At 35.2% G+C, this 24,265-nt stretch overlaps 1 protein-coding gene across 1 annotated transcript in view; it reads left to right on the top strand.

Annotated features, from left to right (window-relative positions):
- The window catches only part of EYS (eyes shut homolog), a gene marked incomplete at its 5' end in the record, with an annotated part of 1,535,590 nt that overhangs the window by 1,235,636 nt on the left and 275,689 nt on the right, over window positions 1-24,265 (top strand). Inside the window, 1 exon segment of the mRNA XM_082729457.1 lies at window positions 15,558-15,726. Coding sequence (XP_082585583.1) covers window positions 15,558-15,726 — 169 coding nt within the window.

Here is a 24,265-nt window from a genome sequence, read left to right as displayed (position 1 = left end):
TAAGTTATTGAAGAAATGAAGGAATGATAGGAGAGGCCAACAAATGAATGTGACAAGGATTGAATAATGAAGAGTAAAGGAGGGTTGAAGAAAATAAGAGACTTTGCATGATTAAGTGCCAGGTAGTATTAGGGTCAGGAGAAGAAAAATACTTTACACCTGTGTCACAGGTTTAAAGTTGAAGAAGAAAGATATAATAATGCCAATCAAATGGGCAGTGCTTACAGAGATAGCAACTGTGTGTTCAAAACTGGGATAGTGCAAAACCACAGTTTATTAACCACTTACATAAAAGGGCCAGTGTAAGGGCTCTTTGCTGAATGCAATGGCAGTAATATCTATTCTGTAGGTTTTAGAGATTAAGAAGAGGGCCTCTGAACTTAACAAGGTCTACGTTGACATTTTCTAGTGGTGTGACCTTGTGCAAGTTACTTAACCTCTCCGAGTTGCTGATTCCTCATTTGCAAAAGGGGATAATTATAGGGTTTTACTGAGGACTGAAACAGAATACCCAAGTAAAAATAGTTCTAAGCACAGTTCTCACACTAAGTGAGAGCTAAAAACATATTAGACATTATTATTGTTAGAATAGTATGGAAGGAATGGCACAGGGATGATAGGGTTCAAGGGACAGGGTCTTCCAGGCTATAGAGTTACTGACGAAAAGAAATCAGGTGGAAAATGGGAAATATGGCAGTCAAGGATAGAACCCTCTGGCAATCAGTCTTCCATAACCTTTTGAGAGTCAAGCAGTCTGTTTAAAAGACTCCATTTTAGAATTAATAAGTAGCACAGTCAGTCCTCAAAGGCAGATATTTCTAACTGTGCAACATTCAGAAAATTGCTTTCCTTTTAAAGAGACTTAAAGGTCTCGGCTGTCTTCCCTTAAAAAAAAAGAAAAAACAAGAAACAGATAATAATAGTACTTTTGAAACCATTGCCCGGCATGTAGTAGTTCTCAATAAAAGCTAGCCAGTATTAAAGGGTGATTCTGATTCTTCATAGTCTCCTCTCTTCCCCTCCCTACCCCATTCCTTCTTCATCCTTTCCCCTCCCCTTCTCTTTTCCTCTGGTTCTCTACTCCCCCCGAACTCCCCCCCCCCCCAGTTCATTTACTGTCTGTCTCAAATTATCTGTATTGGTGAACTGAATATAGATGTTTAGTATATTTTTCTATATAAGCCTATAAAATGAATAATGGGTAATATATATAGCTTATACATAGAATGACTTAAAAAAATGAACAGATGATGGTCATGACTACCAAAACTAACCAGTGTGACAATGTTTTGGTGTTTTGTTTTCTTTTGTTTTGTTTTGTTTAAAAATCTATTTATTTATTTGTGAGAGAGAGAGTGTGTGTGAGAGTGTGCGGAGAGGGACAGAGGGAGAGGAAGAGAGAAAATCTCAAGCAGACCCCTCACTGAATGTGGAGACCTTCTCAGGGCTCAATCCCAGGACCCCAAGATCGTGACCTGAGCCAAAAGCAAGAGTCAGACACTTAACTGACTGAGTCACCCAGGCAACCCTGTGTGACAATATTGGGAGGGAGACAAACCATAAGTGACTCTTAATCTCACAAAACAAACTGAGGGTTCCTGGGGGGAGGGGGATTGGGAGAAGGGGGTGGGATTGTGGACATTGGGGAGGGTATGTGCTTTGGTGAGTGCTGTGAAGTATGTAAACCTGGTGATTCACAGACCTGTACCCCTGGGGATAAAAATATATGTTTATAAAAAATAAAAAATTATATTTTAAAAAAAAATTTAAAAAAAAAAGATTACTCTATATATTTCAAAAAAAAAAAAAACAGAATGAGACTAGTGGAAACGTTATGGACTAAAAACCATTTAGAAACTATAGCATTTTTTTTTAAGAAGAAAAAATAATCCACAACTTTGTGGAAGAGAGATGACTGACTTTTACTCAGAACAACTGCACATTTTGGAGACTTATCACTATTTTTTAAAAGAATAGAAATTGATGGCTGACTAAGCTCTTGTAAAAACCAGAGGCTTTGAATTTGCCTACTGTATTAAGAGATCCCCAAAAGGGTTAACAGAGTCAACTGGTTATCACTAAATTCAGTTCATCCCCATTTATTATGTACCTACAACCTGAGGAAGGGTTTTAATAAATTGCTAAAGCAGGAAATTAGGGAGGCTCAGTGGGTTAAGCCGTTGCCTTCGGCTCAGGTCATGATCTCAGGGTCCTGGGATCAAGTCCCGCTTTGGGCTCTCTGCTCAGCAGGGAGCCTGCTTCCCTTCCTCTCTCTCTGCCTTCCTCTCTGCTTACTTGTGATCTCTCTCTGTCAAATGAATAAATAAAATCTTTAAAAATAAATAAATAAAATAAAAAATTAAAAAAATTTTTTTTAAAAAAGCAGGAAATTAGAGCAGGGTCTAATTAGAGCAGTGTCTTGTTTTCTTCTCTGTATTATTGCACATGCATGTATGTACGTGTGGGCGGGCATACATGTGACTTCAGTCATCTGCTGGTTACTTCTAAATACATACTCCATTTGCACTACAAACTCAGACTAGCTTTATCAACTTCCGACTGCTAAACTCCTCATCCTCCGGGGTTTCCTCCTTGCCTCCATTACCCAGGCCACTCAGACTTGAAAACATCAAGTTCTTATTTGACCTTAACCCACAGTCTACTCATTGTGAAGTCCTGTTCCTCCTAGTTAGGAAAGTCCTTCCCATCTATTCCCTCCTCTCATTTGCTGTTGCCATCGTCCTTGATTTGATTCTTCCTTTCACCACCTGAACTGTTGTTACAGCTTTTTAATCTAAATTCACAACTTTTTACTCTTCTTAATTCAAGTTCTCTGTACATTGCTGGGAGCTTAGTATTCCTGAAGGACAGTTCTAATTTTGCTGCTTCTCTGCTCATAAAGGTTTAATGTCTCTGGCTACAGAATGAAGTTTGATCTCTTTATTTTGGCGTGCCAGCCCTCTAATGACCCTCCTCCTACTCTTCAAGCCTGTTTTCTGTTATTCCCCTTCACACAGCCTGTGCTCTTAGCAAACTGAACTCTAAACTTTTCTCTGTATACTGAGCAGGCTCTTTCACTGTTTCCCTTTCTCTTGCTCTTATCTCTTTCTGGTGATATAATAAGCTCATTATTTGTTGAATGAAATAATTAATTGACTAATTTTCCCAGTGTTGAAACTCATTGAATTAAGGATCAACATCTGATGCATCTTGGAGCTCCCTGTGCCTGAGCAAAGTTGATTTAAAATATTTTTTAAACACTTCACAGTACTCACCAAAGCACATACCCTCCCCAATGTCCATAATCCCACCCCCTTCTCCCAAATCCCCTCCCCCCAGCAACCCTCAGTTTGTTTTGTGAGATTGAGAGTCACTTACGGTTGTTTGCCATCATCTAGATCACTTTTTTTCTCTAAAATATTCCCTCTCTCCCCTACCATATTTCAAATTTTGTCTGTTAGACAGGGATTTTTAAATTACATGTGAATGCATTGTCCTCTCCTAACCCAGTAAAAAATAGATTGAAAAAAAAATCACTATGGATATTTGAAATCTATGCAAGAAAAGAGATTTTGATTTCTGAGAGGTGTATGTTGAGGACTAAAAAAGAGAACTTATCCTAATTATGTGAATTAATTTTAGTAAATTTTAGTAAATATCAAATTATAACACTAAATTAATATTACTTCAGTTTGGTGGTTTTGTTTTTGCAGTCTCCAAAGTAATCCTTATGATAACCATAATAATGTGATTCAAATATGCAGGAATTTTTATATTTTAAAAATCATTATGTACAACTTTAGATTCTTCTTTATAGCTTATAGTCTACTATTCTAAAGATAAAACATATTAAATCCATGCTTATATTAGTACTTGATGTATAGTAAATGTATATGAAACATATATGTTTCATGAAACTATAGTTTATCACAAGCAATGGCTATTTTTAATGAAGAAATTAAAGAACTAATAGCTTCTGATTGGCAGGTCAGTTGCCTTGACTTTGCCATATAGAAAGAGTTTCTTAAATTGTAATTTAAGGTATTTCTATGAATTAGCAGTGTTATTACCAAATTCATCATTTTAACAATAGGCGAGGTCTACTTTTATTCACCCTTGAAGTGATAGCTACTTGCTTTTCAATAATTTGCAATTTGCTTCCAGGGTTTTCCTAGCAAATCTCTACATACTCTATCCACACTTTTGAAATCCTCAGGAATTCAATATTCAGTTTAAACAGTCATTATTTATAAAACATGGAGAATAACATTATACTACATATTTAACTCTAAAATTATCTACAAAGGGTATTTTTTCATATTTTTGGAGATAAGAGGTATAACAAATAATACAAAATATCTTTTTTTTTCTCTTGTTTAACTTGTGGTTTCTATTTTGTTCTGTTTCTTTTGCTTTTATATGTGTGCATGCATTCATGAATATATATATGCCTGAGAAATACTAGAGGAAAAAACTGCATATATTCTATAAATTAATAGGTTTTTGATTCCTCTGTGCTCCCAAGGAAATTTTACTGTTGACCTCTAAGCAAGTATAATTGAGTGAGATGGTACTATTCCTGATGTTTCATATAATCTACTTGATAGCAAAGATGATGACACTATGCTTCTATTTGTAGCAATAGTAGGCACATGAGATATTCTGAAAAACAGTCCTACTAAAAATCAGTTAAGATGTTCAATAAAATAAAATGAGCATTCTCTTAAATGCATAGGCGACATTTTACAATCATTCCCAGAGTTAAAAAAAAAAAAAAAATAAGGAAAACACTAAGGGCCAAAAACCAGAAAGGGATCTACAAAAAAAAAAAAAAAAAAAAAAAAAAAAATGTGTGACAAATAGTAGAACCACAGCATTTGCTGCTTTCAGGTACCAAGAGATAAGGGCTTTAAGGATAGTGTGAGTTGCAAAGAAAGCATCTCTGTGTCTAGGTAAAATCAAGAGTTGAAACTGAAAACTGTTCCTTAAGTTTAGACCTCTAAGGGACTTCAGACTCAGTGGAAAGGTGGGGTAAAAAAGAACCTACAAGCAAGAAAGACAAGAAAAGTTGGTGTTCAGCCACTCTAGCTATAGGCATATAAGTAACCTCCCCAAGAATCTTCAACAGTCCTGCTGTCCTCAGTTCTGATTTGTACCGCAAATTTGGTTGAAGAAATTCCAAAGTAGAAATTAATATAAAGCAATCTCAATTTGAAAGCCTCAGGATATTTGGAAGAAGCAAAAGCAAATCCACTTTTGCAAATCAAAGTTCTATAAATTAGGTCTCTATAGATTCTCACCAATAAATATTAATAAACAATAACTGTAAAATAAAGAAGAATACCAGGTAAAACAGACTACCTCAAGCAAAAGCTGCAGAAAAAAAATAAACAGCAGCATTATAACCCCAAGGATTTTGGATATTAGATTCATTAAATACAGAAATAAAATTACCGCATTTAAAATGCTAAAGAAAATACAAGAGGGAATTAAATTAAGAGATACAGACTTTCAGTTACAAAATAAATAAGTCACAGGAGTGAAAAGTATAGCATAGGGAATATAGTCAATAATATTGTAATAACTTGGTATGGTGACAGATCATAACTATACTTATTGTGATAAGCATTATGTAATGTACAGAATTGTCAAATCAGTATGTTGTGTACCTGAAACTAATATAATATTATATATACTTAAATAATAAAAAAATTAAGAAAGAATTAGCTATAATACAACTGTACTTAAGTGATAAAGAAAATTTTAAGGGATTTTAAAAATAAGCAAGACAAAAAGAGTCTATCACAAAATGCCAAACAATGAAATGAAATATACAATCACTGAAAATGTAATATATGAATTAAGTAGCAGATTAGATACAGCTGAGAAAAGAATTAAGTACAAGAAGTTAGATCTGAATATTTTAACACTGACAATGCAAAATTGCAAGAGAAGTTAAAAAATATGATGACTATAAAGAGAAGGTATAGCATACCTAATTATTCTAACATAGTTCTAACCATTTTAAAATAGCAAAAGTGGAATCCAACTAAGAGAAATAATACCTTCAAATTTCAGAGGTAAACTAAATGTCAATATACAAATGTTTGCACAGCTAAACTTGCATTGAACAATGTGGTCCAAGTAAACATATCTTCAGGAAAAAAAAAAAAAAGAGAGGGTTATGAGCAGGAAATACTCATGAAAGCAACTTTAAAAAGAAGTACTTCCAGAATAAGGAAAATGATTCCATAATTAGTCAGGAAATTAAAAGGAAAAAATTTCTATAAAATCAATAATTTGGATATATTACTTCAGTTGAAATAAAACAATACATAAAAAGAAGCAAATTCTTTAAAATTCTCTATGATGTTTTCAGTGAGTCAAATTGATCCTTAGTCTTATTTATAGTTACAGGCTATCTGCCAGCCACTTATAATTTGTTTTTTCCTTTAGATAAGGATATTCTATATGCTCTAGATGAAAGGACACACAAAAATTTTCTAAGTGTCAGGCCCCTTAACTTCCATGGGAATATATTCCCCATCATTAAGCACTGATATATCTTATAAAAGCATCTAGACACTCTATTTTCCATGTACTATCAACAGGTATTATCAGCAGTATATCATTAACATAGTAAAAATTCTCAGAAGAATAGGTATTGATTCTTCTTTAAATGTTTGGTAGAATTCCACTGGGAGGCCATCCAGCCCTGGACTCTTGTTTGTTGGGAGGTTTTTGATTACTGATCCAATTTCTTTGCTGGTTTTTAGTCTGGTCAGGTTTTCTCTTTCTTCCTGTTTCAGTTTTGATAGTTTGTATGTTTCTAAGAATACATCCATTTCTCCCAGCTAGTCCAATTTTGTGACAAGTAATTGCTCATAATATTCTCTTACAGTTGTATTTCTTCAGTTTTGGTTGTTACCTCTCCTTTTTCATCCATGATTTTATTTATTTGGGCCCTTTCTCTTTTCTTTTTGATAAGTCTGCCTAGAGGATTATCAATATTATTAATTCTTTCAAAGAACCAGATCCTAGTTTTATTGATCTGTTTTACTGGTTTTTTTTATTTCTATATCATTGATTTCTACTCTAATCTTTCTTATTTCACTTCTCCCTCTGAATTTATTTGCTGTTCTTTCTCCAATAACTTTTAGGTAGAAGGTTAGGTTGTGTATTTGAGGTTGTTTCTTGAGAAAGTCCTGTATTGCTATATACTTCCCTCTTAGAACTGCCTTTGCTGCATTCCAAAGGTTTGAACTGTCATGTTTTCATTTTCGTTTACTTCCGTATATTTCTTAGATTCTTTTTAATTTCCTGGATGACCCATCCTTCTTCCCACTAAAGAAGGATGGTCTTTTTTTTTTTCTTTTAAAGATTTATTTATTTATTTATTTGAGAGAGAGACAGTGAGAGAGAGCATGAGGGAGGAGAAGGTCAGAGGGAGAAGCAGACTTCCCACGGAGCTGGGAGCCCGATGCGGGACTCGATCCCGGGACTCCAGGATCATGACCTGAGCCGAAGGCAGTCATCCAACCAACTGAGCCACCCAGGCGTCCCGGAATGGTCTTTAACTTCCATGTATTTGTGGTCCTTCCAGATTTTTTCTTGTGGTTGACTTCAAGTGTAAAAATATTGTGGTCTGAAAATATTCATGGTATAATTTCAGTCTTTTTGTGCCAGTTGAGACCTGATTTGTGACCCAATATGTGATCTGTTCTGGAGAACGTTCCATGCGCACTTGAGAAGACTGTGTATTCTGTTTCTTTAGATGAATGCTTTTAATATCTGTGAAGTCCATCTTGCCCAGTTTGATATTCAAAGCCCTTGTTCCCTTGTTGGTCTTCTGCTTAGATGATCTGTCCATTGCTGTGATTATTGAAGTCCCCTACTATTAATGTATTATTATCAGAGTATTTGGCTGTTCCCAAGGTAGGAGCATAAATATTTACAATTGTTAGATCTTGTTGGATAGAACCCTTTATTATGATATAGCATCTTTCTTCATCTCTTATTACAGTCTTTGGTTTAAATTCTAGTTCATCTGATATAAGGATTGCTACTCCAGCTTTTTTTTTTTTTTTTTTGGATGTTCATTGACATGATAAATGATTCTCCACCCTCTCACTTTCAAGGCGTTTGGAGGTGTAAACTTAGTGTCTTGTAAACAGCCTATCTATGGGTCTTGGTTTTTTAAAATCTATTCTGGTTCCCCATGTCTTTTGATTGGAGCATTTAGTCCATTTACATTCAGAGTAATGACTAAAAGATGTGTTTAGTGCCATTCTATTACCTGTAAAGTTGCTGTTGCTGTAGATTTTATCTGGTCCTTTCTGGTCTGTTACTCTTGGGCTCTCTCTTCACTCAAAGGATCCCCTTTAATATTTCTTGCAAGGCTGATTTAATATTCACAAATTGCTTTAGCTATTGTTTGTCCTGGAAACTCTTTATCTCTCTTTCTGTTCTGAATGACAGCCTTACTGGATAATGTATTCTTAGCTGCATATTTTCCCCATTTAGCACTTTAAATATATCATGCCAGTCCTTTCTGGCCAGCCAGCTCTCTGTGGACAGCTTTGCTGCCAACCATTAGGTTTTCTCCTTGTAGGTTAAGGACCTCTTTTCCTGGCCTACTTTCAGTATTTTCTCTTTATCTTTGATTTGCAAGCTTCACTATTGTATGTCAAGGTGTTGTCCTATTTTTATTGATTTTGAGGGGGATTCTCTTGGCTTCCTGGACTTTAATGCCTGTTTCCTTACCAGATTAGGGAAGTTCTCAGCTATAATTTGTTCAAATAATTCTTCTGCCCCTCTCTCCCTCTCCATATTCTGGGAACCCTATTATCTGGATATTATTTCACTTTATGGAATCACTGGGTAATCTAAGTCTCCTTTCAAGATCCAGTAGTTGTCTTTCTGTTCTCTTTTCAGCTTCCTTGTTTTTCCTCATTTTATCTTCTAAATCACTGATTCTTTCTTCTACTTCATTTATCCTCACTTTTAGAACCTCCATTTGAGACTGCATCTTGGTAATAGCATTTTTAATTTCAGCCTGACTAGATTTGTTTTTTAATTTCTACAATTAGGGATACTCTATTGTCTTCTATGCTTCTATGCAACTAGTATCTTTATAAACATTGTCTTCTATGCTTCTATGCAACTAGTATCTTTATAAACATTGTTTTAAATTCTAATTCAGAAATTTCTTATATCCATATTGATGAAATCTGTGGCAGTGAGTACTAGCTCCTGTTCTTTCTTTTGGAGTGAATTTCTCCATCTCATCATTTTTTCTGGAAAAGAATAGAAGAAAGAAAGAGATAAGACAATAACAATAACAACAACAACAAAGATAAATAAATAAATCAGGAAAAAAAAAACAACAAGAAACAGAACAGAACAAAGCAAAATACTAGATCCTGAGTGTATTTTGGTCTGCTTGTTGAAAGAAACTAGATCCCAAAATAGGAAAGAAAGAAAAACTTATATATATGTAAGTTTTTCATATATATATTATAGATATATATATATATTCTTTTATTTCCTTTCATAGATATGCAAATATAAAATACAATGAAAGGAAATAAAAGAATTTTTATATAAATATATAGATATAGATAAATATATTTATAGATATATATTTTTTAAAATAATTTTTAAAAAATAAAATACCTTAAAAAATAATACTGAAACACTAAAGAATTAAAAAAAAAAAAAAGACCATGAATGCTATGTGCTGTTTACCCCAAGAGCTGTAGCTTTGCAGTTCTCTATGACAAGGGAACTTAGTGCTAGCTGCTTGTTCTGCTGGTCCTTTGGGGGAATGGGCCTCTTGTGCTGATTCTCAGGTGTCCTTGTTCTTGTGGAAATGCACCTCCCTTGCGAGGGGAGTGGGCTCAGTGTAAGTGGCTCCAGATTGCACTACATGGCTCTGTTTTGCTCCTTAAAGGCTTCCAGCAATGATGAGCAGGATGAAAATGGCAGCACCCCACTCTCTAGGCCCAGAGCTGATAGTTTATGCACTCCTACTCTAGTGAGCCCTCACAGAAAAAGTAAGTCACTCTTGTTTCCCTGGTTTCTGTCCAAACTCTGTTCATCCAGCATGTGACAGAGTGTTTTATCTCAGGCACATGACTGAGTTTCAGAACTCCAAATTTTACAGACTCCTACTGCACGGACCCACCCTGTTCCTCCCAGGGCAAGGAGGGGGGAATCTCCCCAGTTTTTGCCTTTTGCTGGGCCCCTGCCAGGAGAATGGTCACCTGACCATGCAGCAGTTCACAGTTTATGGCAACAAAGAGAAGAAAGCCTGCACCTGGACTTGCTGTTTTCAGAGAACTTCGCCACCCCCCTGTGCCTAGTAACTCTGCCACACTCAGGTATCCCTGTTCTTCTTGTGACCCCGAGGATCCTGAGACCACACTATCCAGTCTGGGATTCTGCCCTGCTTTGCCATCCAAGCATCTTTAAGCCAGGGACACACCCCACTGTAGGTGGCTTCTAAAAATTCTGATTTTGCCCTCCACTTTATAATACTTTGCAGTAGCCTCCTTAAGCAGGCTCCTTTCCCTCCACCATATCCTCTGATATACTGCCCCAAGATTAAATCTCTATACCTCCTACCTTCCAAAAAGTATTCACTTTTCTATCTGTAGAATTGAAGCATTTCTTTTCACAAATCTCTAATTGATTTTGTAGGTGTTCAATATAATTTGATAACTATCTAGCTTTATTCCAGGGACCAGAGAATATTAGAGTCCCCTACTCCTCTGCCATTGTAACTCCTCTCCCCTATTATTTTTTAGTAATTAATCCTTTAGGAAGAATGAATTATGGACTTATTAACTGGTGATACTCCTCTTAATCACAGAATTTAATAAAATTAGAATCATAAAATAAGTAATTATTTCTAAATTAAAAACAAAATATTTATTAAAATTGCATTGCATCAGTATTCACTTTATAAACTTAGTGATAGGATTTATATGATGTTCTTTCTCGGGAACATAATAAAAGACTCAACAAAAACATTCAGATAGTATTTTTAAATTTCTGTTGAGTAGAACAGTCTATTTCTATTATAAGGGAAGAATAGCAGGCAATGTTATGTTTCTTTTAGTACCAGGAATTACAGTAAAGTTATATATGGGTTATTTGTGACTCATCACATTTGTAGCTTTACTTGAATGTTAGTATGTCAGTTTCTGGTGTTAGATCATAGAAGACTTTTATACAAGGCTAAAGGGATTAAAATTCATATTGTAGACAAAGGTGTTCCATTCCATTCAGAATGAATAACATTGATGCTGCTCAGATGCTGTATTATATTCAGGGTAAAGATATTAATCTCTTCTGTGTTTTCTTTATCATGAAGAACTCCATGGTGCTCTCCTGAATAAAATTTCAGGAGAAATTTCAGGATAAAATTTCAGACATTTCAGAAAATTCTGAAATTCATAAAAACTTCAGAAAAAAATGTGTTATTGTTATTAATTGACTGTGGTCATGATTCATACCACACAAATATATTTGGTATTTTTTACCAAAATTTTTGATAAAAAAATATTAAATTCATCCACATTTTTAACATGAGATGTTCAGGACTCTAGGTTCTTATACCTCCCTTTTACAGTTTCAGTTTTATTTTTTAAATATAACTTACAGATTTCAGTTAATTTATTGGTTTTCCCATGAGTCAGAACTGATTTTAAATTTTGTTAACCATATAAAAGTTAATATAATTACATAGATTACCCTATATGATCTTTTCAGACAGTTAAACATTGCAGATGTCTGTGTTACAATCAGAAGTCACCAATTAACCACTGTCTGCCATATTTTGTAAGATGTTTCATACATATTTTTGTATAAAGACCCTGGCTTTTTTTCATTTGTAATTGGAAGAAAAATAAACTTGGAGTATGTTCAAATAGGATTGCTTGAAGAGGCTTTGGAAGCAACAGGAAAACACTCTACCTAACCCCAATTAGTCTTGTTTTCCCCATTCAGGGCAGTTCTGTTTTCAAACATAGCCATTAAACATGATGATAATGATAGATAATGAAAATTAATACAGTTAGAAAGCAATTCGATAGCAAATGTTTATTGTTTGTAATTTTTGTTTCCTCTTATAACTTTAGTGAAACCTGTCAGCTCTGAAAAAAGATTCAAATGTGTGAGCTGGGAAATAGGCAGGTGTGCCTGAATTATACAATAAATATGCTCCTGCAAAGTAATATGGAAGTCATTTTTTTAAGCAAATTGAATTATATTTTTTGTTGGTGTTGGTGAGTTCACTACTTCTCAGAATAAGAAAACCTGATTATGGATCCACATAATTCAATTCATATGTGAACTTTTATATAAAGTCTGTTTTCTTCCAGAATTTTTTTTTCTGTATTTATCAAACCACCAAAACTAACTAACTAAATAAATAAATGCCAGAAGCCCCATCTCTGTAGTCTTTCTTATCCCATCTTAATAATGAGAATTTTTTTCTGTTTCTTTTTTTTTTTAAACTGCCACAAATGATCATTTTATCTGTATTTGTCTAAGAATGTATTTGCCTGTACTGTGCAAAACTAGTCAGGCCATAGGGTGATACAAAGATGACTCAAACACAGAGCTTTCCATCAGGGAATGAATAGTATAAAATGGTAGATGAGGTAGGTTTTCTCAGACCCTCCCTTTTATCTAGTCTTAACATTTCACATGAGGCTCAGTGCTCCTTGGTGACAGAAATGTCAGAAAAGATGGTCAAGGAACAACCCCCTCCCCCCCAGATTTACCACATCAGAAGAATAAACTCTACCAACTTCTAGCTTGAGGTTTCCTTGCATAAAGCTAAAATCTAAGCTTTATGAGGATGAGGTCTTTATTTTGCTCACTACTGTATTCCTTGACTAGTACCAGGCATGTAGTATTTACTCAATAAATATTTACTGAATTAGTGAACAGAACACTTTAGTGACTTCCAGTAGGACAGGTAAAAGTAATATAAAGAAATAGTGTCTAAAACCATATTATGGAATAACTAACAGACAGGCACTATCCAAGCAGTTGCCAAGTTATATGCTAAAGATTCTATTAATTTAAAAATCCATCTCTTTGTAGCCTAAGTCATTTTTCTCTACACCAGCTGCATCCACATTTCTCATTCAAACTTCTCAAGTATGGAGCTAGATACGTTGCATTTTAACTTGATTGGAATATGGTTTTTCTCCCTATAATATATATTAAAAACTTGATTGGCATATATATTTTTTCTCATATATATACACACACACACACAAGCAAAGCAGAAGCAAAGTCAAAGTAGCTTCTGTGTGTGTGTGTGTGTGTGTGTGTGTGTGTGTATGTGTTTGTGTGTAGGCAGAGGCAGAGAGAGAAGACTAAAAACAATCTATACCCTCGCAGAAAGTAGGGCAGGAAATACAGGAATGTTTTCCAGGGACTAGATGTAGACCCCTTTAGGAAAAAAATTTGGTCTAGAGTCATTTTTCTGTTTTACCCAAGTGGTTTTTCTAGTCAGGTGACCAAGGCAGCCTTAACATTCCCCTCAGTTTGACTAAATTTTAGACAGGCTCTTCCTGACTTTAGGCCCCAGACCTCACCTTTCTTAGAGCATTTACTTTAGAAAACTTACACTTGTAAATTCTTTCTTTGCCTCCTCTGGGATGTAAATCTTAGTTTTACAACACAGGAATATCTTTCTTTACAACCTAGAACCATCTCTTCACCATGTTAGCATCAAAAATGATAGTGGCCCTATCTCCCAGTTTTGTGGGAGAGTAGGAACCAAACTTCAAGGGTGCCTTTGCTCCAAGTTGTAAACTACCTTCTGTGATGAAGAGATGAAAAACCTTGTGTTTTTAGGGGGTAAGGCCAATTAGCAAACACAGGTAGTTTGTGGTCCCCACCTCAGCTCTTAAAAATTCTGCGATTCTTCTTTTCACTTTTCATTACACTCTTTGCTTTGTTAAGCAAAGACTGAATTCTGGCCTCTCTCCTTTATTGCAGTAGCCCTCAATAAAGTCTTTGTCTGGTTAACTTTGTCCAATGCAGCTTTTACTTTGACACAGGCAAGTGGTTGTCAACAGCAGGAGTCTGTGCTACAGTGAAAAATCAATATGGGACCAAGTTAGAAGTGACAAGCCAAAGGCAGGCCATTGCACAAATCCTAGGAGTTGTAATTGGCAAAGGATTTCTAAAGAATGTAGAAATGATTGTGAGTCAGAGGGTTGCCAGATTTAAGAACTAAAAATATAAGACACTCAGTTAAATTTGAATTTCAAATTCCAAATAAATAATTGTTCTAGTATATATCATGAAATGCTTGGTACACACTTACACTAAAAAATTATTGTTGATCTGAAATTGAAATTACACTGAATGTGTTGTATTTTATCTGACATTTCTAGCACAAGAGAAAGAGTTTTAAACATCTGCTATTCCTAGAGAGCGAGAGCCTCTTGTAACAGCTTCAATCACCATTTCTTACAGCTCTCCTTTACTGTGTACTTCTCTCCCCTTTCCACTCGCCTCGCCTCCTCAACATTCAAAGCCAAAAGGGTCAGAAACAGCAACTAACATGAATGGGAGATGGTTAGACAAGAAAAAACAGAAATCAGCTTCCTTCTGTCCCTCAAGGCAGATAGAAGTGTCAGATGCCTTATAGGTCTTGGCTGGTGGAGGACAGTAGGCCAAGTCGTATCTCTGAAAGAAGATTTAAGTGTTGATAAATTTCTCAGACTGGATATTAGCTGCTGAGTCATTATAATGGTAACTCAGAAAAAAGGCAGGACTCATAGGAACTGCCAAGTTTTCATGGAGAGCCAGAGGATATTTCCCCTGTTGTGAAAGAGACAGAATATTAAGTTGCATTTCCACATTCCATGTTACACTTGTCAGTGTACCAAGTCTATTGATGTAAATATGAATATATGACAATAAAATAAACAATTTTCAAGTTTTATATACCTCATTATTTTGAGATTAATCATTTAGAAGATTAATAATTATACAAAATTTAGATATTATAGTACTACCACTTATAAAATACCTTATCTAAATATTATTAGAAAGCAGTAAATATTAAATAGAAAACCTTGCTGTGTGACAATTTTCTAATCTTTTTGTGTCACAGATTTTTTCTTTTTACTTTTTGTTGAGGTATAATTATATCAAATAAAATTAATGATTTTAAATATACAATTTGATGTATAGCCATTCATATCAGAATAGTTTAAGAATCTGATGAAAATCATTATTTCTTATATGCAGGGACACAGATTTTTTTTGTTGTTGTCCATCCATGAACAAAAAATTAAAATCCTTGCTTTGAGTCTTTTCCTCTGGACTGGGGGTTGATTATTTGAAACAATGACTTTTCAAATTTAATGTATTTACATATCTAAATTTCTTAATACTGGGACTAGTGTTTATAGCATCAGTGCTGTCTTAAATGAATGCTAACTATAAATGCCATGTCCTTACCTAGTTGATTAGCAATAGGATGCTATCAGAACACACTAACATGCAGGGGCTTTTTTTAGATGCAGGTTTATTATTTCCATCTTTCAACGGGAACTCCTATATAGAACTGCCTTTTCTTACAACCCTGGATGAGTTGAAATTTGTGCCAGAGAAGGAACATAACAGAACTGTTACCATCTACTTGACTATAAAAACAAGCACGTTGAATGGAACTATTCTCTACAGTAAGTATTAAATGTTTGACTTCCTATATGTCAGGTTTCTTTCTGAAATGTTAACCTATTGAAGCAATGAATTATTCATTTAAATATTGTGGAAAACTTTTCTAGCTTTGTACATGAAGCATTACCAAAAAAATAATTCTTTCTAGTTTTCTTTAGAAGTTTCTTTAATTTATGAGTCATTCAATGGAACATGACTTACAAACAGGCTCTGAACCAGCAATGAAGAATAGAGCAAGCATATGAGTTTGATGGCATATGGCTATAGCAGTAAAACATAAATGCTGCAAATGTTTGAGAGCATATTTTTGTAATATAAATCACTACATATGAATTGAATTCAATACTTGGTAACTTGGAAGAAGGCTTTCCAAAGCTGGGATTCATTTGATAATTGGGAATAATCCTAACACTCTTTTAGCATTATCCTAGCTGGCTTGAAAAAGAGTAATATTAACAGTATTTAAGGAAATGCCTTTATATCCAGGGTTCTTTACATTATGCAATGTCCTCACAAGGATTCCTTCCTATAATCAGAATTTGCAGAATTCTCTACTTTTATAGCTAAACATCACTAAAGTAGATTAAATGCTGTATTCCAAATCTGACAATTGTTTTATTTCTCTTGAACTGAACGTACCCTAGTTTTAACAATTCCCTATATTGGATATATAATGTCTTCCATACTTGAATAGATTATACACTCTAGGGCAACTCATTATTTTGAAAAGTTTTTCTCCTCTACTTTGAAATATTTTGCAAAACTGATTCATCATCTGTACTTTGAAAAAATATTTAAACCTTTATATTATTTGGCTATAAGTAAAATGCTTTAAAGAAACATTTTGGAAAACTAAGTGCAGTTAGAAGTTTTGAACATTAGAACTGAAAGTTAGTATTATATTTTAGAAAGAAACTAATGTCAGAATTAGACCAGGAGTGTAGTTCTATTTTTATTTCTTTCCCAGTAGTGTAAACACCCAGGTTTAAATAATGGCTTTAGAGTGTCTCATTTATTTATATTTAAAGAGAGAGAGAGAAAAGAAAAAAGGGAAAAAAAATTTTTATATACAAAACCTAAGTTGTGGTGGACGACCATGAAATTTGGAGGTAATCGTACATTGCAGGGGAAAGGAGACAAAACAAACACAGAACAAAAGGTACAAACATAATAATTTAAAGTCACAAAGCAAAGTGATTTTTCTGGCTTTGCAATTCTTTAAGTTATATAAGAATAAGAAGGTGTTTCTTCATAGAAAATATGTTTTTATCAACTAAAAACAGCTCATCACCAAAGAAGCAGCCAACCTCTGGGAATTCTTGTCCTCTGGCTCATGCTCCTGGCTCAGAACTGTACTTCCATTCAATGTGCTCTTTTTGAACGCCATAAAAATATATGCCAAGCATATGTACACCCTGTCCAAGTTGGTACTTTAATTTAAACCAATAAACCCAAGCTGATGTTAGTGCCATAGGGTTGTTTTTGCCTTTTGCATCCAATGACCCACCGAAATAAATCAAACTAGAAGTTATTAGTAAAAGAAACAGTGCCATTGTAATGATTATCAGTTTCTATCTTTGTCTTACATAATTGTTGTCCCAGCATTGGATACATGGAAACTGTTCACTCAAGGGAGTTTCATAGCCTGTGAGAGTAGAAAATGTTTTTGTCTGTAAAGCATTCTTTTCGTTCATTTGTAAAGTGGTAATTTAATCCTACACTGTTGGGAATACCTCAGCAGAATGTTTCATGGGGTCTTGCTTTCAGTCCTCTTTGAATTTATCAACCTCATAAAAGCCTCACAACAGATGAACACGAAGATTTTTGTGATTCAGTTAAACACCCGTAGTTTAAAAGGTGTCCCTCAACTTGACTTAAGGGCTAATTTTCTTTCCTTTGAAATCAGTATATTACATGTAGGAGCAATTAAGAATAGTGAGGAAATTAAAACAGATGTTTCATTTTAGAGATTAGGGGTTGATTTTTGTTTGTTTTTTTTGTTTGTTTGTTTTTTTAGTTTTGTCATTTTATTCCCAGACATTTCAGTAAAAATTCAATTCCATTCAACAAACATTTATTGAACGCTTGTGTTTTATATCATCCAGTTTTAAAGGGAAAAGTATAGAGAAATATCAGGTTGATAAGCCAATGTCAGCTTTGAATTATATTCCTAGTTCAAAACTGTAGATTTATCTTTTCTCAGTTTGCCTCACCAACTAATTGATGTTGAAAAGGAACAAAAGAAAGATAAAACTGGAATCCTTATGGGGTTACAGTAAAAATCCTTAGAAAGGATAGTTTAAAAAAGAACTCTCTGTGGGGGAGAGACAGCTCTGAGAACAGCAGTCAAGATGAAAAGAAAGCTTTGTGATTCTGCCACTGAACCAATTCAGAATTCTGGAACCCCGTCAAAGGAGCTACTAATAGGTCAGGGGAGAAGGGATGAGACCACACAAAACTCTTTAGGTGCACTTTCAGAAAATGAGCTCCATTCGGCAAGTGCTATCAATCGGGAGGTTTCGTCATGGGATATATTACTATGCAGTTGAATCTATTCTGTGCTGCTTCTTTGAAAAGAAATAAGCATGCCCTTTGGAAGTATGTGATCTTTGAGAATTAGGAGCAGACATCTGACCAAGTTCCAGGAGGCAAATTACATGAACAACTCCAGGGAGAGAAAAAGATTCAGAAGCAATCTTCATATTACTTAATATTTGTGTTTAAGAAGGAAAGTAAAAGAAGGACTAATCTTGGGTATTTATTCCAAGTTAGAAATTGAAAGAACAAGAAGGCTCACTAAGGCTTCCTTTTTTGTGCATTGAGGGAAGACCAAAAGAAGAGATTTCTGATATTGCTGAAGAAAACAAATGAAATCTAAAGAATCATAACATCCGTCTTTCTCTATAAAATGATTCCCAGTAGAATACACCATATCTTCGTTAGATACTTACCATGCCAAAGCCAATGAAATCCCATAGTATTTCCTTACAGCGTATTAAAAAACATCTTCTTTTCTTAGAGAAAAAAGTGTGCTCAGTTTTCATCTGTTTTACAATGTGCACTATAAAATATCTTTGTCCCTCCTTAAGAGCTCCCAGTGGAGATTGCTCCAGACGGATATGGGAGGGAGTGGAGTTGAAAGCAAGGATAGTAAATTCATACATTACCTTTATAAGATACACAGAAATTGCTGTTCATTGTATCTTTTTTTTTAAGGACAGGGAGGTCAAATTCAGTAAATTTTAACTGAGTGCCTAGAAAGTGCACCACACTCTGCTAGGCACTGTGAGCTGTATACAAAGATGAACAAGAAATTATTTATACCCATAGTCACCATATAGAGGAGAGATTATATGTATATAATTCTGTAGAAAGCTGACCGTGCTATAATAGTATAAATAATAATGCGTATAAATTAAGAACTGGGCTGAGTAAATGCATTACACTAGAAATCTGTGCTTATGTCTCCTCTAACTATGGAACACCTCCTAATCTGAAACTGTGTTTTACATCTCTCTTCCACCCACCTCCTGAGTACTTTCACCAGTGCCTTGCCTAGAGTAAGCTTTTTTAGAATTGTTTGTAAGGTTCTGTTACCTTAAAACTTGGGTTACCCAACTTGGATGGTCATGATGAAAAATTAATAGGTATTGACACCTTATTTTAGGAAATTATTCTGTGAGTAAGTAAGCAAAAACAAAATGGTGTAGATTTCAAGGGTTTACTGAAAACATAGCTTAAATCAAAGGTAATTTAACCCTTGGTTTACTTTAACAACCAGGGACAGAACAAGGGTTGGCAGTTTTTTTTCTGTAATGGCTAGGGAGTAAATATTTTTACAGGCCATACAGGTTCTGTCACAACTGTCCAAGTCTGCCACTGTAGCACAAAAGCAGCTATAGACATTATGTGGTTGTGAATGAATGTAGCTGTGTTGCAAACCAAACCAAAACAAAACAAAAACCTTTTCTCAGAAAACCAAACAATGGCAGAATTTGGTCCATGGGCCATAGTTTGCCAACCTTTGACATAGAATGATATGACTTATTAAACTTTTCTTGAAAGAAAACAGTTGTATTAAAAGAAATTAAACTCTTTCTCAAATTGAAATTTATGAAGAAATCAGAGATACACTCTGTTTCTAATGTAGTTACATCAGGGTATGGACCAGCAACCTTGCTCCTGGTGGACAGAGGTAGGAGCAAAAACAAACAAATGAGCCCATTCAAGAATTGAAATTGCTGCCGTGCCCATCTCAGGAACAGTATAATCCAGTTATTACAAAAAGGATAATGGTGCTCAACTCCCTGGCTCTGCCATCCGGGCAAGTTACTTAACATCTCTGTGCTTCCATATCTGTAAAATGGAATAATATTATTTTTAATAATACCAAAGATATGAAAAATTTGTTGTAAGGATGGAGAGGGTTACCACATTTAATGGGCTTAAAACTGTGTCCAGTGCATGGCAACAGGAAGTAAGTGCTAAGTATCTTCTTCAGAAATTGTTTTAATTCTTCCTCCCTCATAATTTGCCTGGCAAGGAGTCTGGGGAATTATATGCCCAGGATGCTATATTCTCGTCCAATAGCTGTCATGGTTGATGACATGGATATTGCAACCATTTGATAGATGTATCCACCCTGGGAAAGAATATTTAAACTATGAAAAGTCTTAGAATCAGGAATGACAGTAATGGGGCAAATAGTAGATGCAATTTTTGGTTTTCATTTTCATCCATTTCATCCAAATGAGGAGGACTCATTTCCTCTAAGAATGTTGTATTATGAGTTGTATTTTCTTTTCTGATTAAGCACAATTAGCAGCCTAGGCAACAGCATGTAATAAACATGTGTTAATAATTCATTACATGTGCCAGACAGCTGCCCCAATGTATCAGTTCTCCTGGAACTTCTCCACCTGCCATCCTTCATTGACCAATAAGGTCACCCCAGCCATGTTCTCCAGGCTCTAACTACTAACAACATGTTACTGCCCATGTTGCCACTGTTGCTCCAAGATGTCTTCAAACCCTTAGCCACTGCCGCTGAGATTACTACTGGGTTTGTTTCTAGGGTTACAAATGCAGACCTGTAAGGAGAGCCAGGAAAAGGGATTTTTCAAGCTGCAGCAAAAACATGTACTCAATAGAGAACTCCATGCAAGCTTAGAGGATAGTTTTTATTATATGCCTTGAAGGTGGCACGAGGGATGATGAGATCATCTGACTGCTGTCACAGGCAGTCCTGACTGAAGTGTTAGTAGGTAACCAAAGGTAGACTCAAGCCCAAGTTAGCTGTGAGTCAACTGTGCAACACAGCGTAAATCAATTAACTGTTCTGTATTTAGTTTGGTGACAGATAATACAGATGCAGTTTTTATTTTCAAGTTCACAAGGTTTGAAAAATGTATATAAAAGTGTTTCTGAAAAATACAAAGTACTCAGGTTTCCTAGGTGGTGCAGTTGGTTAAGCATCTGACTCTTGGTTTCGGTTCAGGTCATGTTCCCAGGGTGGTAAGATCAAGCCCCACTTTGGCATAGAGTCTGCTTAAGACTCTCTCTCTCCCACCCCCTCCCACTTTCTCTCTCACTCTTTCAAATAAATAAATAACTCTTTTAAAAAAAGGAAAAATACAAAGTACCATGTAAAGTTGTGGTGTATCAGGGATTTTTCTATGAGAAATGGTAGAAATCCATGTCACTTTATGGAAATTTCCAAATTTGAATATCTGTGTATCTGATTTAATAAACATATTATCTATATTCATCATTATTGATCCTAGAAGGAGTGATGTTGAATTTTCTTGTAATTCAGACTGATGACCCCTGAATCTCTCCTGGATGTTTCTTTATACATGGTCTCAAATCAAACTGTCATTGATGTTTGGGAACATTCATTACAGTAGTTCAAACAGAGAAAAATACCCATTTTTAATGAAAATGGTACCATAATGACTCTATTTTCAGTATTTCAATGAAGTGATAAAGTATGTATGCTTAGAAATTTTTAGATCTATAACCAACCCAATGTAATAACCAAGCAAACCAAACTTATAAAAACTTGAGTAGGATATCATTCTTTCCCTCTTAAATATTCTTTTCTTATAAGACTAAATATATACATATATACTATATAACATATATAAATAAGGGCTATATATAATTTACAAATTTTGGATTCAAAATTTTGAGGGTTATCTCTCTAAAATGCCAGGATACCTAGAAACTAGAGTTCACTAATTTTTAAGTAATTATTACTGTTTATTATTCTAAGCAGCATTTTCTATATAAAATCTGAAATCAGGAGATATAATCAGTGATTTCATTAGTATAAATAAAATTTGGGAATTATAGACTGTAAAGTTTCAAAATATTTTCTGGATAAATATTTAGGAAAACTCGACTTAAGTGATTCATTGAAAAAATTATTACACCACCTAGAAGTATAAAGAACTTTTCAAAAGGGTAGGTTCACACTTCTCTGCTAATGGATCATCAAACGTCTTTTCAGCAACACAACAGAATGACTTTCTTTCAATGACCTCTGCGGCTTTCAAGTCCTGTTCGAAGGCAGCACAGATTCAATATTATGGGGGAAAAGACACTGCTTTTCACATTTGTGATATATTACAGAGAGATTTTCACATTTGTTTGATGTCTTTGGGTTCAGTGAGCCATGCTGAACTAAATTTAATGTGGCATATGGGTAACCCATAAAGTTTAATATAAAAATATACATCTAATAGTGGCCATGACTTAAAATTTCCCTTAGTAGTTCTATTTTGGAAATTTTATATTTGACTTTACTAATTATCACTAATTTTCCATTTTTTATTATAATTGTGTTTAAAAATATGTCTTTAGTACTTGTCAGATAATAGAATATATATGTATATACAAATGGCTATCAGACACATGAAAAAATGTTCATTATCACTAGCCATCAGGGAAATTCAAATTAAGACCACATTGAGATACCACCTTACACCAGTTAGAATGGCCAAAATTAGCAAGACAGGAAACAATGTGTGTTGGAGAGGATGTGGAGAAAAGGGAACCCCCTTACACTGTTGGTGGGAATGCAAGCTGGTGCAGCCACTTTGGAGAACAGTGTGGAGATTCCTTAAGAAATTAAAAATAGAGCTTCCCTATGACCCTGCAATTGCACTGCTGGGTATTTACCCCAAAGATACAGATGTGAAAAGAAGCACCATTTGTACCCCAGTGTTTATAGCAGCAATGGCCACACTCGCCAAACTGTGCAAAGAACCAAGATGCCCTTCAACGGATGAATGGATAAGGAAGATGTGGTCCACATACACTATGGAGTATTATGCCTCCATCAGAAAGGATGAATACCCAACTTTTGTAGCAACATGGATGGGACTGGAAGAGATTATGCTGAGTGAAACAAGTCAAGCAGAGAGAGTCAATTACCATATGGTTTTACTTATTTGTGGAACATAACAAATAACATGGAGGACATGAGGAGATGGAGAGGAGAAGGGAGATGGGGGAAATTGGAAGGGGAAATGAACCATGAGAGACTATGGACTCTGAAAACCTCTGAGAGTTTTGAAGGGGGAGGGGATGGGAGGGTGGGAGAACCAGGTGGTGGGTATTACAGAGGGGGCACGTATTGCATGGAGCACTGGGTGTGGTCCATAAACATTGAATTCTGTTACACTTAAAAGAAATAAATAATAAAAAAATAAATTTAAAAAAAAGAATATATATGTATTGGTGTCTGCCCCCACTTACTGGCAGAAAACTCTTAAACCTCTTTTAATTTCTTAAGTGATAAGAACACTAGGAGCATTTCTTGTTCTAATATTTGTCATTGACCCTGTCCCTTTACATAGGGCTCCTAAAACCCTGGTAAATTCCTAAGTGATAAAGGCAGTAGGATCACATTCTGTTCTAATAAGGGGACTGTAGGCAGGCTCTTGGATGACTCCGTGGTGGGGGCTGGTCACCAGAAAGACCAAGCTATGACTAGCTGCTTGGAATTTTCACTCCAAGCCTCCCATCCTCCAGAGAGGGGAAGGGGGCTGGAAATGGAGTTAATAATTGATCATGCTTACAAGGAAGCTTCCACAAAACCCCAATAGCACAGGGCTCAGAGAGCTCCCAGGGAGGTCAACACATCCTCACCAAGAAGGTGATGTACCCCAACTCCACAGGGACAGAAACTTCTACGCTTGGAATCCCCCAGACTTTACCCTGTGTTTCTCTTCATCTGACTATTCATCTGTATTCTTTATCATATCCTTTAATAAACTGGCAAATGGGCTTCCCTGAGTTCTGTGAATAACTCTAGCAAATTAATCAAACCCAAGGAGGGGTTCCTTGGAACCTCTGATCTGTAGCCAGTTGGTCAGAAGCACTGGTGTTTGAAGCTGGTGTCTGAAGCATGTGTTGTGGGGGAGAGGGCCAGCAGTCTTATGGGATAGAGGATTTTCTTTTTTCTTTTCTTTCTTTCTCTCTTTCTTTCTTTTTTTTAATTTTTATTTACTTATTTGACAGAGAGAGCATAAGCAGAGGG

The sequence above is a fragment of the Mustela nivalis genome (assembly GCF_964662115.1).
Source record: "Mustela nivalis genome assembly, chromosome: 5".
In the NCBI taxonomy this organism is placed as follows: Eukaryota; Metazoa; Chordata; class Mammalia; order Carnivora; family Mustelidae; genus Mustela; species Mustela nivalis.
Note: the sequence above shows the minus strand (reverse complement) of the source record. Positions and strands in the feature narration are given on the sequence as shown.